General features: G+C 47.7%; 1 protein-coding gene across 1 annotated transcript; it reads left to right on the top strand.

The window, feature by feature from the left end:
• Positions 1-7,663: 7,663 nt before the first annotated feature.
• Positions 7,664-13,675, top strand: LOC127235627 (ataxin-2-like protein). The gene is given in 4 exon segments (XM_051202974.1): positions 7,664-7,730; positions 11,002-11,941; positions 11,943-12,395; positions 12,397-13,675. Coding segments are annotated over 4 exon segments (2,739 nt in total).
• Positions 13,676-14,379: the final 704 nt, after the last annotated feature.

The following is a 14,379-nucleotide window of genomic DNA, read 5'->3' as shown; positions in this document are numbered from 1 at the left end:
GAAGTTGTTTTTAGGGTTGTTCTCTTGTGCTTCATCTGTGTTGTTCTTGCTGGTATGGAGTCCCTAGACTCTGGGGATGTCATAATGATCTTTCTGTTGTTGACTGTGTTCTTATACTGTCATCTACCCATCCCTTCTTCCAGTGTGTACTTGTGGTCTCTCCCTCTCCTGATGGGTACAGGACCAAGGTTCTCTTCTGGTGCGTGCAAGCAGGTCTAATACTCTGATGGCTCTCCTTGTCTAGTGGGTGGAGGGACTAGGGTGCTGGCAGACTCTGGATGTGCTGGTTTGCTGGGACAGGTTACCCTGTGCACAGTCTCCAGTCCTCAGGAGGCTCCAAGCAAGGCACGGGAAGGCAGGCTCCTTCCATGAGTGGAGGCAGGACCAGGATGCTGGCAGACTCTGGACAGGCTCTGCCATGCTTATGCAGGCCTCAGCCTCAGGAGGCTCCAAGCAGGGCCCCGGAAGGCAAGCTGGAAACAGGCCCAAGCTTATCTCCTACTGTGGTTGGAGATGGCCCTAGGATGCTGGCAGACTCTGGGAAGGCCAGGCCATGGGGATGGATCCCCCCTACACACAGTCCCCAGCCCTCAGGAGGCTCTGAGCATGGCACTGGAAGGCGGGCTCCTTCCCACTGCTTAGTTTTCTATAAAGATAAACCTCCTAAAAAAGTGAAGTTATGAACCATCAACATTACGCCATGGATGAGAGAAGGGCTCATAAGGCCCACTTTCCTGAGGAGCCATAGGCAGTTAGTGATTGCTTGATGGGGGTGAGTCATAGTCTTCAGTGGTAAGTTGTTCTTGTCTAATAAGTAACCCCCAACCCTTGCACGGGTAAGGGAAGCTATGAGAGAGAGAGAGAGAGAGAGAGAGAGAGAGAGAGAGAGAGAGAGAGAGAGAGAGAGAAGACAATTGGGAAGAAGATGCTTGGCCAAAGAAGGAAAAATAATTTAGTAGATATGATCAAAGTACATTTATATATAAGTATAAAATTATAATAGTCAATACATTTAAAAATTGTGGGGTTAGAAACACACAATATTTGGCCCATCTACGAGTAGATGCTCATAGAGTCCAACCCTCTTAGAGGATTTAAATGCAATTAAAGTAGATGGGCTACATCCTAGTGGTTTTATGGAGGCCAAGATGTGTGCCGCTTTCTTCTACACCCCTGAGAGGCTGCACACAATCCTACATGGCAACATACACACACACCTAATGCGTTATGGTGTTGACCTGGATGTGGCAGGAAGCACTAGAGACCTTCATTCAACTATTTCCCATCAGTAATTTTATTCCACAGAAGATGGAGCTGGTACTGACCAGCATAAAATCAGAAAATTTCATTCAGCTTACTTCCCTACCAAAACAAGCATCGTGCACACCTACAACATGGCAGCAGTGAACAGACCCTAGGACTTTCCTGAATATGATGTGTCTTCCCTTCTTGGAACTGAATGGAATGGAGGTGCAAGTAGCTAGAAGAAGAGTAATGCTGCAGCACAGTTCTTTGAGGTGGATACAGTGCCATCTCGGGGTGCTCAGTTTGCTTCTTGGATAAATGATGTCACCACAGAGGAATGGCATGGCTGTGATGCTCGAAAGCAAATCTCATAATGGAGCAAGGCCACCAGGACCAGATGGCAATCATACAACCATTAAGCTTACCCATCAGGCCAGAGTATATTGACAGACCTCAAGCCTGCGGACATCTGAGCTGCCCTTTCTCCAAGGTTAAAACCACAACAAGCAGCTGTACTGAAGCTCTGCACACTCCAGCCTGGATCACACGGAAACTGCTGCAGTTGCCATAACTGCAATGGGTTATCCTCTGGCTCTGCTGGTGCATTTGTTTACTCTGTCTCCCTGATCACCCTGCTAAACAAGCATGGCCCTGGCATTGCTTCCTCGGATCTATCTATAGACGTGATCTATGTTGTTTATCTCATGTCAGAGGGAAGAAGTGTCTGTTCCAAAGCTTGGTTCTCATTCTCCTTCTATCTTCATGCCTATAGGCACTGAGAACAGCTTTGAGGAACTACAGAGAAGGTAGGAAGCATCAGCAAGCCTGAGAGTAAAAGATGCCATGGGGTCCAGCCGACATCCAAGCAGGAAGAATGTTCTCAGGGGCATCAGGCTTCCTTCTGCTTTGAACAGACCTTGCCGTGTTACCTGCTCTTCACTATCATGGCAAGAGCAGACTGTAACCTGGGCCAGGTGAGTAGCACCAGAGAACCTGAGGAGGGGAGGCTGGAGGCTCTCCTCAGTGACTTCCTGTGTCCTTCCATGCATCACTTTCCACACAGGAAGATGAGGATGAGCTCGAGGGGCTCCAGGTCCTTGGATGGAGATAAGCAGTTGAGCACACTGCTAGGGGATAGTCACAGTTCATGGCAGCAGCAACTTCCACATTCTTAGCACTTAGCACTCTGGTTTCTTCTCTGTCTGCAGGTTCTCCTTGGCAGTGACCTAGTTTTGTAAGTCTGAGCAGACCAGCACCAACCAATAGAACCAGAACTGCCCAGGGCCCCCCCCCCGTGGTCTTTGGGAGCTTCCTTGAGAACACAGATGTTAAAGACGAGGTACTGACCCAATCCCCTTGTCTACCTTTAGCTTTATTACTAGCTCTTTCTGGACCTGTTCCCAGCCTGGTGGGTGAGGGGAAACTTCAAAGGTCAAGAAAGATGGGCTTATCTCCTTTACATTCCTCAGGGGACATCTTAGCAAATTCATCAGAACACCTGAAAATGCCCCAAGCCAGAGCAGTCTCAGGGGGTCAGCACACAGGACTGTCCTGTGCACTGAGGCCCATGTCTCTCCTACAGGATTCGGTGGCCCAAATTGGTTTCTTGTACAAGCTGCATTCTGAGAAAGTTCATGACTTGGCCACACTGGGAACTCTATGGTCCTTGAACTTCTACAGCTTCCAAAGAGATCCATTGTACAATAGCCACAATTATGTCAGTCAATGGATCCCTGAAGACATGCTCTGTCTGATGCCTCTTCCTTTAGGTAACAATAGTTCCTACAATCCTGTGTGAAGAGTCTGACCTAGCTCCTGTCTTAGAACCCCAAAACCCCACAAGGGCAAAACCCTTCAGCTTCCATCCAAGTCTGCAGCTTCTTAGAGGCAAAGAAAGGTGTGGGTCACAGGCTCAGATGGGTTTCCATGGGCTTCACTCATGTTTGTCTACTATACCCAAAAACGGCCTCCATGAGCAGGACAAAGGAAGCCCTCTGGAACACTGAATTTCTATATCTGATTTCTTAAATACATGAGGCTTTCAGCTTCCTCTCGAGGACACTGCTGGAGAATTGTCTCACTTGAATGATGGGCCTGACTAAGGAAGCTGTGATGGGGAAACCTAACAAATCACCAACACCTTCACACTTTGAGCACTAATCCAGTATCTAATGTTCACTCCCCAGAGCTCCATAGAAACACAGGAAAGAATACATTGTTGCATTATTATCTGTAACAGCAAAAGTCTGCCAACTGGCTTTCCATTTGTATGGAGGAACTGCTCTATAAATTAGAGCACATTTGCACTGTGGTACCCAGTGAAGAAGAAAGCCTGGCTTAGTTCAGTCTATGGGACTCCATGAGGTATATAAAGTAGAAGAAAAGATGACAGAGAATAGCATGTATAGTAAATTAACTTTTATGAAAGGGTGAGATTGGAATAAAAAGCCATATTTCCAGGAACAGAAGGTAGAGGACATCCAGACATCCTCAAGACATTCTTGAAACATAACTCTGAATACTCAAGCACTGAGATCAAGACAATGGCTCAGCCAGTAAGTGTTTGCCATGCAAGCATGGTGCCCTGAGTTCAAATACCCATCCAATACTTATGAACAGTTACGTGCTGTGGTGAATATTTGTAACTACTGAACTTGGAGAGGGAGTAACAGGTAGATCCCTAGAGCTCAATGGCCAGACAACTTGTCAGACTCAAAGAGACCCAGGTACTATGAGAGAGCTTGTCTCAAAAATAATGTGGGGAACAAGGAAGGAACACACTCAATATCCACCTCTGACTAACACACACACACACACACACACACACACACACACACACACACAGAATTGCTGTATACTGACACCTGCATATTATACTCACACACACAAACAAATACCCATGCATCCTCTGCACATGCTATGGAGGGAAATAAAGCAAAATAATAATAAAGAGTTCCTGAGATAAGGAGATATCACCCCAGTTGTGTAGAAATTGTTTCAAGAAATCTGAAGAAGCAGATATGGATGTGGGCTTTTCCACCCCAGGGCCTATGGCCAGAAGAAAACAGAAACAAAACTCAACATTTCCTTCCAATACTGACTCCCAGGTTAGACTGAGCTGTCGCTTGTGACAAGTCTTACTGCCAGAGCTAAAGGTATACTTAGTTTTATGACACCAAGACATGAACCCAGACACACCTACCCAGAAGCTGAATTTTGAAAGTCTATACAAATTTTAAAACGTGTCCCCTGCAAAGGTAATCTGTTGCATTAGAAGGTAGTTCTGTTGACGGTTCAGCCTTCTGCCACACGAGGACATAAGTACATTTTAGCTCTGGAAGGCCTGCCTTTGGGCTGCCATGTCTTATGGTGCCTCTGGCTAAAAGATGTTTCCCAGTTGGGATACCAACTAAAGGGCCTTCCCTTGACCCACCAACCCACTTCTCAACTCCAAAATCCCATAGACTCAGAGTCAGAACCCCAGTGAGGGAACTCCCAGAGCCAGGTCCCCCACCCTCCCACCTGTCAGCCACACCACCTACCACTCACCTTGAGGACCCTGTGGAATCTGGCCTGGAACACCAACCAGAGTGGCCTCAGGACTGAAAAACAAGCACCATTCAATTGCTCCACAGCCTGATAAATTGGGGTAACACTCAGCAAAGTCAAGACTGGATATCCATACCAAGAAACACCACCACTGATTTACTCTAAATGCCTAGATCTCAAATACAAGACAAGTATTTCTGCTCCAGAAGTTAGCACCTTCACTATGGTATCCCTGAGAAAGGCAACTTAACTGATACACAAAACAATGATTTCAAAACAGTGATTGTAATATGTCCAAGGAACTCAAAGAGGATATAAATTAATGTTCAAATGAAGAACACAAAAACATAAACAGTTGAATAAAATAATGAAGACAGTTCAAAATACAAAAACAAATCTTAATAAAGAGATAGAATATCTAAGGAAAAGCCAAAAACTTGAAAAACTCAGGAAGTTAAACAAAGAGCTCTGAGGAAAACTTCAACAATAGATTGATTGGACCAAGGGAATTTCAGATCTTAAAGATGGGGTAGAAGAAATAGACCATTCAAAAAAAATGCTAAGTTAAAAAAAAAATGAGGAATAAAACATTCGGGAAACCTGGGACACTGTGAAAAGACCAAATATACAAATAATGGGCATAGAAGAAGGAGAGGAAACTCAGTTCAAAAGCACAGAAAATATTTTCAACAAAATTATAGAAGAAATTTTCTCAGATCTAAGGAAAGAGATGTTAAATCAAGGTACACGAGACATACAGAACACCAAGTAAACAGGACAAGAAAAGAAACCTCCCATTAACACATAATAATCAAAGCACTGAATATACAAATCAAAGAATGGATATTGAAAGCTGCAAGAGAGAACAAACAAGTTACATATAAAGGCAGATCCATAACAATAACACCTGGCACTTTAGTAAAGACTTTGAAAGCTAGAAGGGCCTAGACTGTGTCATACAACTTAAAATAGAACTTAGATATCTAAAGAAGGCAGGCACAGGGTTAAGTGATTGACATCTTGATGTTACAGGTGGCCATGGCAGTGGCCCAGAAGATCTCTTAATGACAATGCCTGAGTGTTGTGGAACAGAATATTTTTTTAACTAAGGAAGGATTGCTACATTTGTTCATGTTGCAGAATAGCTGTTTAACTATGTAAAGATGTATTACCCGTTTACCTTGTCTGCCTAAGGTGCCTGATTGGTCTAATAAAAAGCTGAATGGCCAATAGCTAGTCAGGGGAGGAGCAGGAGGGGCTGGCACTGGCAGGCAGAGAGAAAGGGGGAGCCAGCCAGCCAGCTGGGGGTCAGGAGTGACAAGCCAGGCACCGAGGAAGCAGGAAAGCAGGGTGGACAGTATGTAGATGAGGTGAACAAGCCTCCAGGCAGCACATAGGTTAATAGAAACGGGTTAATCTATGTTTAAAAAAAAAAAGAGCTAGCTAGAAACAAGCCAAGCTAAAGCCAGGCATTCATAATTAGTGGGCCTCTGTGTCATGATTTGGGGGCTGGTGTCCAAGAAAACCTACACTTAAATGTCCTGGGTCCTGGGTATTTGTGAGCTAAAGGATGTACAAGCGTACTGCAAACATGAAGGAACTGCAGCTGCCATCATTCATAACACCAACTTTGCCCACAAGCTCCACGTTCCTCACTGAGATGTTGCTGCCCTACAGAAAGGACGTGCTAAATGTTCAGGATAAAGGGAAAAAACCACATTTGACACAAGGAATTTAATCCTCATCTTTGGTGGCCAGGACCACTCAAATGTTAATTTGTTATCAGGCATCTGCCATAACCCTTATACATAAAAGCACTGAACTCTTGCCAGGATAATACTGGTCCTGGGCTTCCAAATTCTTCCAAAGCAGAGTATGGCCTTGTCTACGGCATGCTGGAGGAGGCCATCAAGGCTCTGGATGAATTTTAGCTTAAAACCACCTGATTCTCACCCTAGGACTGTGTCATCCAATGTCTGCCTTCAAGCATGTGGTCCCTATGGCAGAGCCAGGAAAGTACATGGCTGGTTTATCTTGCAGAACTATATGGAAGGCAACTTACTGCCCCCTACTGGACTGAAGAACTTGGGAAGTATGGAAGCGTGGATGTTCAGCACTCAAGAGTGGAGCTGACCTTGTGTAAATGCAATTTCTATAGCAACACAGTACTGGCTTGGAGACAGGAATACCTGTGTCCTCTCCTCTCCCGTGTTCCAGGGCTGTGGCAGTGATGTGTAGAGCTTGGAACTGGACTGGATGAGTGCAGTCTTGGTGCTACACATGGCCACAGCTGAGCTTCCCAGGAGGAGCCTGAATTTCAAACCACAGTATCCTGAGGCATGAGCACTCATGAGTGGAGATTGGTACACACCTCCCTGGTGAATGGGGAAGAGCTGCAGCCATCTGTAATAGCAACTTCACAGTTACTTCCTCACTGAGATGATATTGCCCATGAAGAAAGATGTGTTGAATTTTCTCCATAAAAGAAAAACATCTCCTGGGATGGCAGTCCAGGAGCGCTCCAGTGTCACCAAGTTTTCTGTACCGTGGCCCACCTACATTAGAGCACTTTCCCCTGAGCCAGAGGGATAGCCATGAGTGCTGATCCATCTCTTAAAATATGGCCTCTTCTAGAAAACCTAAGGCCAATAAGCCTTTGTTGGTTTTTTTTCTTGATGTTCCCAGCTTCTTCCTACAAAATAATCTCAGCCAGTGTGTGTCATTCACCAGTGTGGCCCTCCCATGGTGTAGAACGCACCAGAGCCATGGGAGGTTTATCATTCAGCAATATCTGGAAGATGTCATCATACACCCCATGGGTCCTGAGATCCTTATGGATCATGGGAGTGCATATATTCAGAACTGAAGAATGGAGGGGCTCTGGTATAACAGCAAGTTCTACAACAGCCCAGAGGACTTGGCTCAGAAATATGCAGGTAGAAAAGTGACAGAGCAGCCTCCACTCTTGTCCCCTTGGGGACGTCCTCATGCCCGCAGACATGGCTGACCCCAACACAGGGCAGTCCCACTTTCCTTACTATAGCCTAGAGGGCAGCAGTGTACTATGTGGAGGCTGAAGTGTCTCCTTCCAGCTGAGGTCCTCTTCTGGGCTACAGATCTTTAACATGAGTTTTGGGGTGAACATAACACCTATGAGGTCAGCCTGTGGTGTTTATGGAAGACACCCACAACTGTGTGTATTCAGACCCAGTGCATGAACATAGGCTGAGGCCTGAGCATGTCACTAGGAGTTACTACCTGGCATTAACTGAACCACAAACACATTCCTAGATGCTATACACAAGATCCTGGATTTCTCTATCAGGTGGGTTTTTCAATGTCTGCGGCTTTCAGCTCTCTCTTATACAAAGGAATTGTCCCACCCCAATAATGAGCATGCAGAAGGAGGCTGCTATGTTCCCAACAAAATCACCAGTGCCTTCACCTGGTCATTTCCAGCATCCAAGATTTACCCCCAAAGATCTCTCTTTAAACACACAGGGGCATTTGTGGCGCTGTCTATAACAATAAGTCTGGTAACAACAGACTTTCCATCTGTATGAGTAACAGGCCAGTACATTAGGGCACAGCTGCACCCCAGTGACAGATGATGGGGGAAACTATGAATGATGACAGTCTGTATCCTGGAGGGGACACTCTGCAGGGTAAACTGAGTGGAAGAAGAAAATGGCAGAGAATAACATGTATCATATGCTAACTTTGGGGAAGGAATGAGAGGATACTAAAGATCCAGGTCATAGGGATGAAAATTGGAACACATTGAGGTGCCCTCAAAAAGCTGGAAGACAAGGAAACTGATTTTTCTCCTGACAGAAACACAGCCTTGAACACCTCTAGAGATGGAGGTGTGCTTGTCACCAGCGTGAGGACATGAGTTCAGATCCCCAACATGAGTAAAACTGAGCACAGTATGCCATGATTTTAAGCTGACTTTGGAGTTGGTAGACAAAAACAGGTAGATCCACTGAGCTTTCTCGCAGGCCAGTCTCAAAGAGTCAGTGAACTCCAAGTTCAGTGAGAAATACTGACCCAAAAAATACAATGAGGAGTGAATGAGGCACATGATCAGAAAGCTAGAAAAAGGTGGAAGAAAAGTGAGAAATGGCTTTCAGTCCTCAAGCTGTCCTTAGCATAGCAGGGTTAGCAACAGTCTGCCTGCCTGCCTGCCTGCCTGCCTGCCTGTCTCTAACTCTCTCTCTCTCTCTCTCTCTCTCTCTCTCTCTCTCTCTCTCTCTCTCTCTGTGTGTGTGTGTGTGTGTGTGTGTGTGTGTGAGAGAGAGAGAGAGAGAGAGAGACATACACACACACACACACACACACACACAATTGCACACTTACAGCTTCCTTAGATACAGTGAGGTAGGACAATTCAAGAACAGCCTCCATGAAAGGGACCTAAACACCTCACTGAAAAACTCGATACAAAATGCAGTATCTCATTCATTTGGTTTCCTTTTCCCTAGACAGATGGGGAAGGAGGGAGGAAAGGAGGGAAGAAGGGAGGAAAGGAGGGAAGGAGGGAGGGAGAGAGGGAGAGCGGGAGAAGAGAAGAGATTGGGGGGCTCTGTTAGGGTTTATCTTGCTGCAACAAAATATCATGAACAAAAGCAACTTGGGGAGGAAAGAGTTTATTTGGATTTAGCTTCCACATCATAGTTCATCATCAAAGCAAGTCAGGACAGGAATTCCAGTAGGGTTATTTGGTGTTTTGGTGATCACATGAGCCCCACTTCCTTTCAAAACAGTGTGCTGATTGTCCCAATGTCATGCAGACCTAGACTTCATTTGTAGACTTGTTTTAAGAGGACTTTCAAGTCTGTACCAGAGCTGAACAGGAAGTGCAGAGCACTAACTGTTCTTTTCCTGGCCGTACAGCTCCCCAGCCAGCAACATCCCCCCACTGGCCTGTGTGCCACAAAGTCTGAGCCACAGGGGCACCCCTTTATCACCTAAACCAATGCTGGGTGCCAGGGTTCCTGTTTGCTGTGCAGCCACAGGATCAGTGACAAGGGTATGTGACAGGCACCCGTAAGTGGTGTATCAGAGAGTGCTCCCCTCCCCTCCTCCCCCCCCCCCCCGTCCCCAATCCTCCAAACTTTCCATCTTCCTCCCTCCTGCACTTGTATCTGGGCCCGGCTTGCTTATTACTTTTTTAAAAAAGCAGACTTCCAAAGGTGGGGAGAGGACTCAGATGTTAACAGCATTTTTTGCTCTTACAAAGGTTTGGTTTCCAGCACCCACATGGAGGCTTACAGCTCTTTATAACTCCAGTTACAAGGTATCAAATGCTGTCTTCAGATTTCCATGACAATCTTAACATGCCATGTGTATACATGCACTCAAGCATATACATATATATGGTAAAATAAAGTAAATCTTTTTCATTGTTTTTCAAAATTAAATACTAAAACCAGGGCTGAGTCCCTGTCCTGCTCAGTCTGTATTATATAAAAAAGGTCCTTGTCTCACCCACTCCTGTCAGACTAGACCTTTAAGCCATAATGGATGTGAGGCACAGCCCTTGCCAGCCAACTCCAAAAGGGCAAGGGTGTCCAACAGAGGGAAGTGCCAGGCTGGGACATTTCCTCAGAGTCAAATAAGCATGAGACTTTACAAGTAAGAGACCAGGACAGTGATAAGACTTCTCAAAACGCCCCATGACTGCGATCACCAGGGCCAGCAGACATGAGGACAGACTGCCGAGGCTCCCAGAAGCTCAGCAGCTCACAGACAATGGGGCACACATTTTTCACTGCCACAGCCAGGAGAAGTTTGCTATCGGAAGGCTGAATACCTAAGTGCAGAGGGACAGTGAGTGGAACATGAACACAGTCAGGTCCAGGACCAAGACAAAATCTCTTGGTAGATGAAGGTTCTAGATCCATGTGGGAACACCCTGAGTCCCTGCTTGCCTGATCTTTGACCCCCATTCCTGGGCCTCTGCCAAAGAAGAGACCTCCTACAGAGCTGGGATAACCTAGAGCTACAGACATCGACCTCCTGACCCACCTAAGCCCACTGGGGGAGTAGTGTAGAGAGAGTGATATCCCACCTGCACCCACTGGAAGAGGAGATGGGAAGATGGCAATACAAGAAAACACCTAACAAGTAAGAAGGGAACGGGGTGGGTGGGGGCGCGGAAGCAGCAGCTACTGGGAAGACTGCAGGCTGGGAAGCTCCTGTGAGCGCCCTTCTCGGGACAGAGCACCGGAAAGGGACCCCCACAGTCACCTGTGTTTGAAGGTGTCTATAATAATTCCAGGATGCTGCATTTCCTAACTGCTGTGGTGGGTTCTACTTGTGATGTAAAGGTGAAAAATGGCACCACTTACGAGGGCATTTTTAAGACTCTGAGCTCAAAGTTTGAACTGGCAGTAGACGCAGTGCACCGGAAAGCATCTGAGCCAGCAGGTGGGCCTCGGCGGGAAGACATTGTGGACACCATGGTGTTTAAACCAAGCGATGTTCTTCTTGTCCACTTCCGAAATGTTGACTTCAATTATGCTACTAAAGACAAGTTCACTGACTCAGCCATTGCCATGAACTCTAAGGTGAATGGAGAACACAAAGAGAAGGTGCTTCAATGCTGGGAGGGCGGTGACAGCAACAGTGATGACTACGACCTGGAATCCGATATGTCCAATGGATGGGATCCCAACGAGATGTTCAAATTTAATGAAGAGAACTATGGGGTGAAGACCACTTATGACAGCAGTCTATCTTCTTACACGGTTCCCTTGGAAAAGGACAACTCAGAAGAATTTCGGCAGCAGGAGTTACGTGCAGCTCAGTTGGCTCGAGAGATTGAGTCAAGTCCCCAGTACCGCCTACGGATTGCCATGGAAAATGATGATGGTCGAACAGAGGAGGAAAAGCACAGTGCAGTTCAGCGGCAGGGGTCTGGGCAGGAGAGCCCCAGCTTGGTGTCCAGGGAGGGGAAATATATCCCTCTGCCTCAACGAGTTCGAGAAGGTCCCCAGGGAGGAGTTCGATGCAGTGGTTCTCGAGGAGGGCGGCCTGGCCTTAGCTCTTTGCCCCCTCGTGGCCCTCACCATCTTGACCACAGCACCCCTGGCCCTGGGTCTGAGGCACGTGGTATAAATGGAGGCCCTTCCCGCATGTCTCCCAAGGCCTTTGAGAGGTGCCAAGACTTTATCTTCTCCCAACAATAGGCCTTCTGGAGAATCGTCCGTTCCTCCAACACCTGCAGCTCTCCCTTTTCTTCCAGTGGGCCGGATGTACCCTCCACGGTCTCCCAAGTCTGCTGCTCCCGCCCCAGTCTCCGCTTCCTGTCCTGAGCCTCCCATTGGTTCAGCAGTAGTGTCCTCTGCCTCCATCCCTGTGACATCATCAGTTGTGGATCCTGGAGCAGGCTCTATTTCCCCAGCATCACCCAAAATCTCCCTGGCCCCCACAGATGTAAAAGAACTTCCGACCAAGGAGCCCGGTAGGACTTTGGAGGCCCAAGAACTGGCCCGAATAGCTGGGAAAGTTCCTGGCCTTCAGAATGAACAAAAACGATTTCAGTTGGAAGAATTGAGAAAGTTTGGAGCCAAATTTAAGCTTCAACCTAGTAGCTCCCCTAGATCCATTTCCTTCCCGGATCTTAAAAGAAGAGGCCAAAGGAAAGGAGAAGGAAGTGGATGGCCTATTGACTTCAGATCCCATGGGATCCCCAGTTTCTTCAAAGACAGAATCCATATTGGATAAGGAAGACAAACCACCCCTGGCAGCAGTAGGGGTTACTGAGGGGCCAGAGCAGCTCCCACCATCTTGCCCCAGCCAAACTGGCAGTCCCCCAGTGGGCCTCATCAAGGGAGATGACAAAGAGGAGGGCCCTGTTACTGAACAAGTAAAGAAGTCTACTTTGAACCCCAATGCCAAGGAGTTCAATCCAACAAAGCCTCTGCAGTCTGTGAACAAATCTACCAGTACTCCAACTTCACCAGGGCCCCATACTCACTCAACACCTTCCATACCGGTGCTGACAGCAGGCCAGAGTGGGCTCTACAGTCCCCAGTACATCTCATATATACCTCAGATCCACATGGGACCAGCTGTGCAGGCGCCTCAGATGTATCCATATCCTGTTTCCAATTCGGTGCCTGGGCAGCAGGGCAAGTACCGGGGTGCAAAAGGCTCACTTCCCCTGCAGCGCTCAGACCAACACCAGCCAGCCTCCGCCCCTCCGATGATGCAGGCTGCTGCTGCTGCTGCTGGCCCACCCCTGGTGGCTGCTACACCTTATTCTTCCTACATCCCCTACAACCCACAGCAGTTCCCAGGCCAGCCTGCCATGATGCAGCCCATGGCGCACTACCCTTCACAGCCGGTGTTTGCCCCTATGCTTCAAAGTAACCCACGAATGTTGACATCGGGAAGCCACCCCCAGGCCATTGTGTCATCCTCCACTCCTCAGTACCCCTCTGCAGAGCAGCCTACCCCTCAAGCCCTCTATGCCACTGTTCACCAGTCCTATTCACACCATGCTACACAGCTCCATGGCCACCAGCCGCAGCCAGCCACCACACCTACTGGGAGCCAACCACAGTCCCAGCATGCGGCCCCTAGTCCTGTTCAGCACCAGGCAGGGCAGGCCCCACACCTGGGCAGTGGACAGCCACAGCAGAATCTGTACCATCCAGGGGCCCTAACAGGCACGCCGCCTTCTCTACCACCGGGACCTTCTGCCCAGTCCCCTCAGAGCAGCTTTCCCCAGCCAGCTGCTGTGTATGCCATCCATCCCCACCAGCAGCTGCCCCACGGCTTCACCAACATGGCCCATGTTCCGTCCTCGCTCAGTTGTGAACCAGCAGCCCCCCTCCCCACTGCCTCCCCAGCTCTCAGTGACCCCGACTGAGTTCAATCTCATCCCTCCCAGCAGCTCCCCTCCCACCCCCCGGGGAACTGAAGATTGTCCTGGCGCGACCTGAGACCTCCATGAGTGGAGGGAAGAGTGATCTATGTCTCAGCTGCTCGGACCAGTCCTAGCCCCGCCCCTAACCCCTTTCCCTTGGGGAGCTGGGGAATTCCTGCCAAGCACCTTGAATGGGAGGGGGTCCTTGAAGTGGGCAGGGCTGGGGTCCAGCGGGGGTGGGGGTGGTTCCTGCTCTGCCCCTGCCAGGTCCCACTCAGTCTTGTCCTCCCATCCTCTCATCTATCTCCCCCCCCCCCCCCCCGCTGGAGACGGAAGATCTTTTATTTTCTATTATTTATAACCTCAGACTTGGGCCCCCTGTTCTTCCCCATTAATTTGAGTGTCCTGTGTGAGACCGACAGACAGATGCCTCAAGGGCTTTTACTTTTTATTACATAAAAAAATTTAAAAAAAAAACAATAAAAAAAAATAAAATTTTAAACTTAAAAAAAAAAAAAAGAAAAAAGAAAACACCTAACAATAGAAAGACAAGCATGACACCACCAGAATCTAGGGACTCTATACCAACTAGTCCTAAACACACCAAAATAGATGAAGCAGAAGAGAATGACTTAAAAAATTACTTCATGAAAATGATAGAGGCCCACAAAGATGATATGAGAAAATTCCTTAAAGAAATGGAAGGA

This window comes from Phodopus roborovskii, unplaced genomic scaffold, assembly GCF_943737965.1.
Source record: "Phodopus roborovskii unplaced genomic scaffold, PHOROB, whole genome shotgun sequence".
NCBI classification, from domain to species: domain Eukaryota; kingdom Metazoa; phylum Chordata; class Mammalia; order Rodentia; family Cricetidae; genus Phodopus; species Phodopus roborovskii.
The sequence above is the reverse complement of the archived record's forward strand: the minus strand, read 5'-3'. Positions and strand labels throughout refer to the sequence as shown.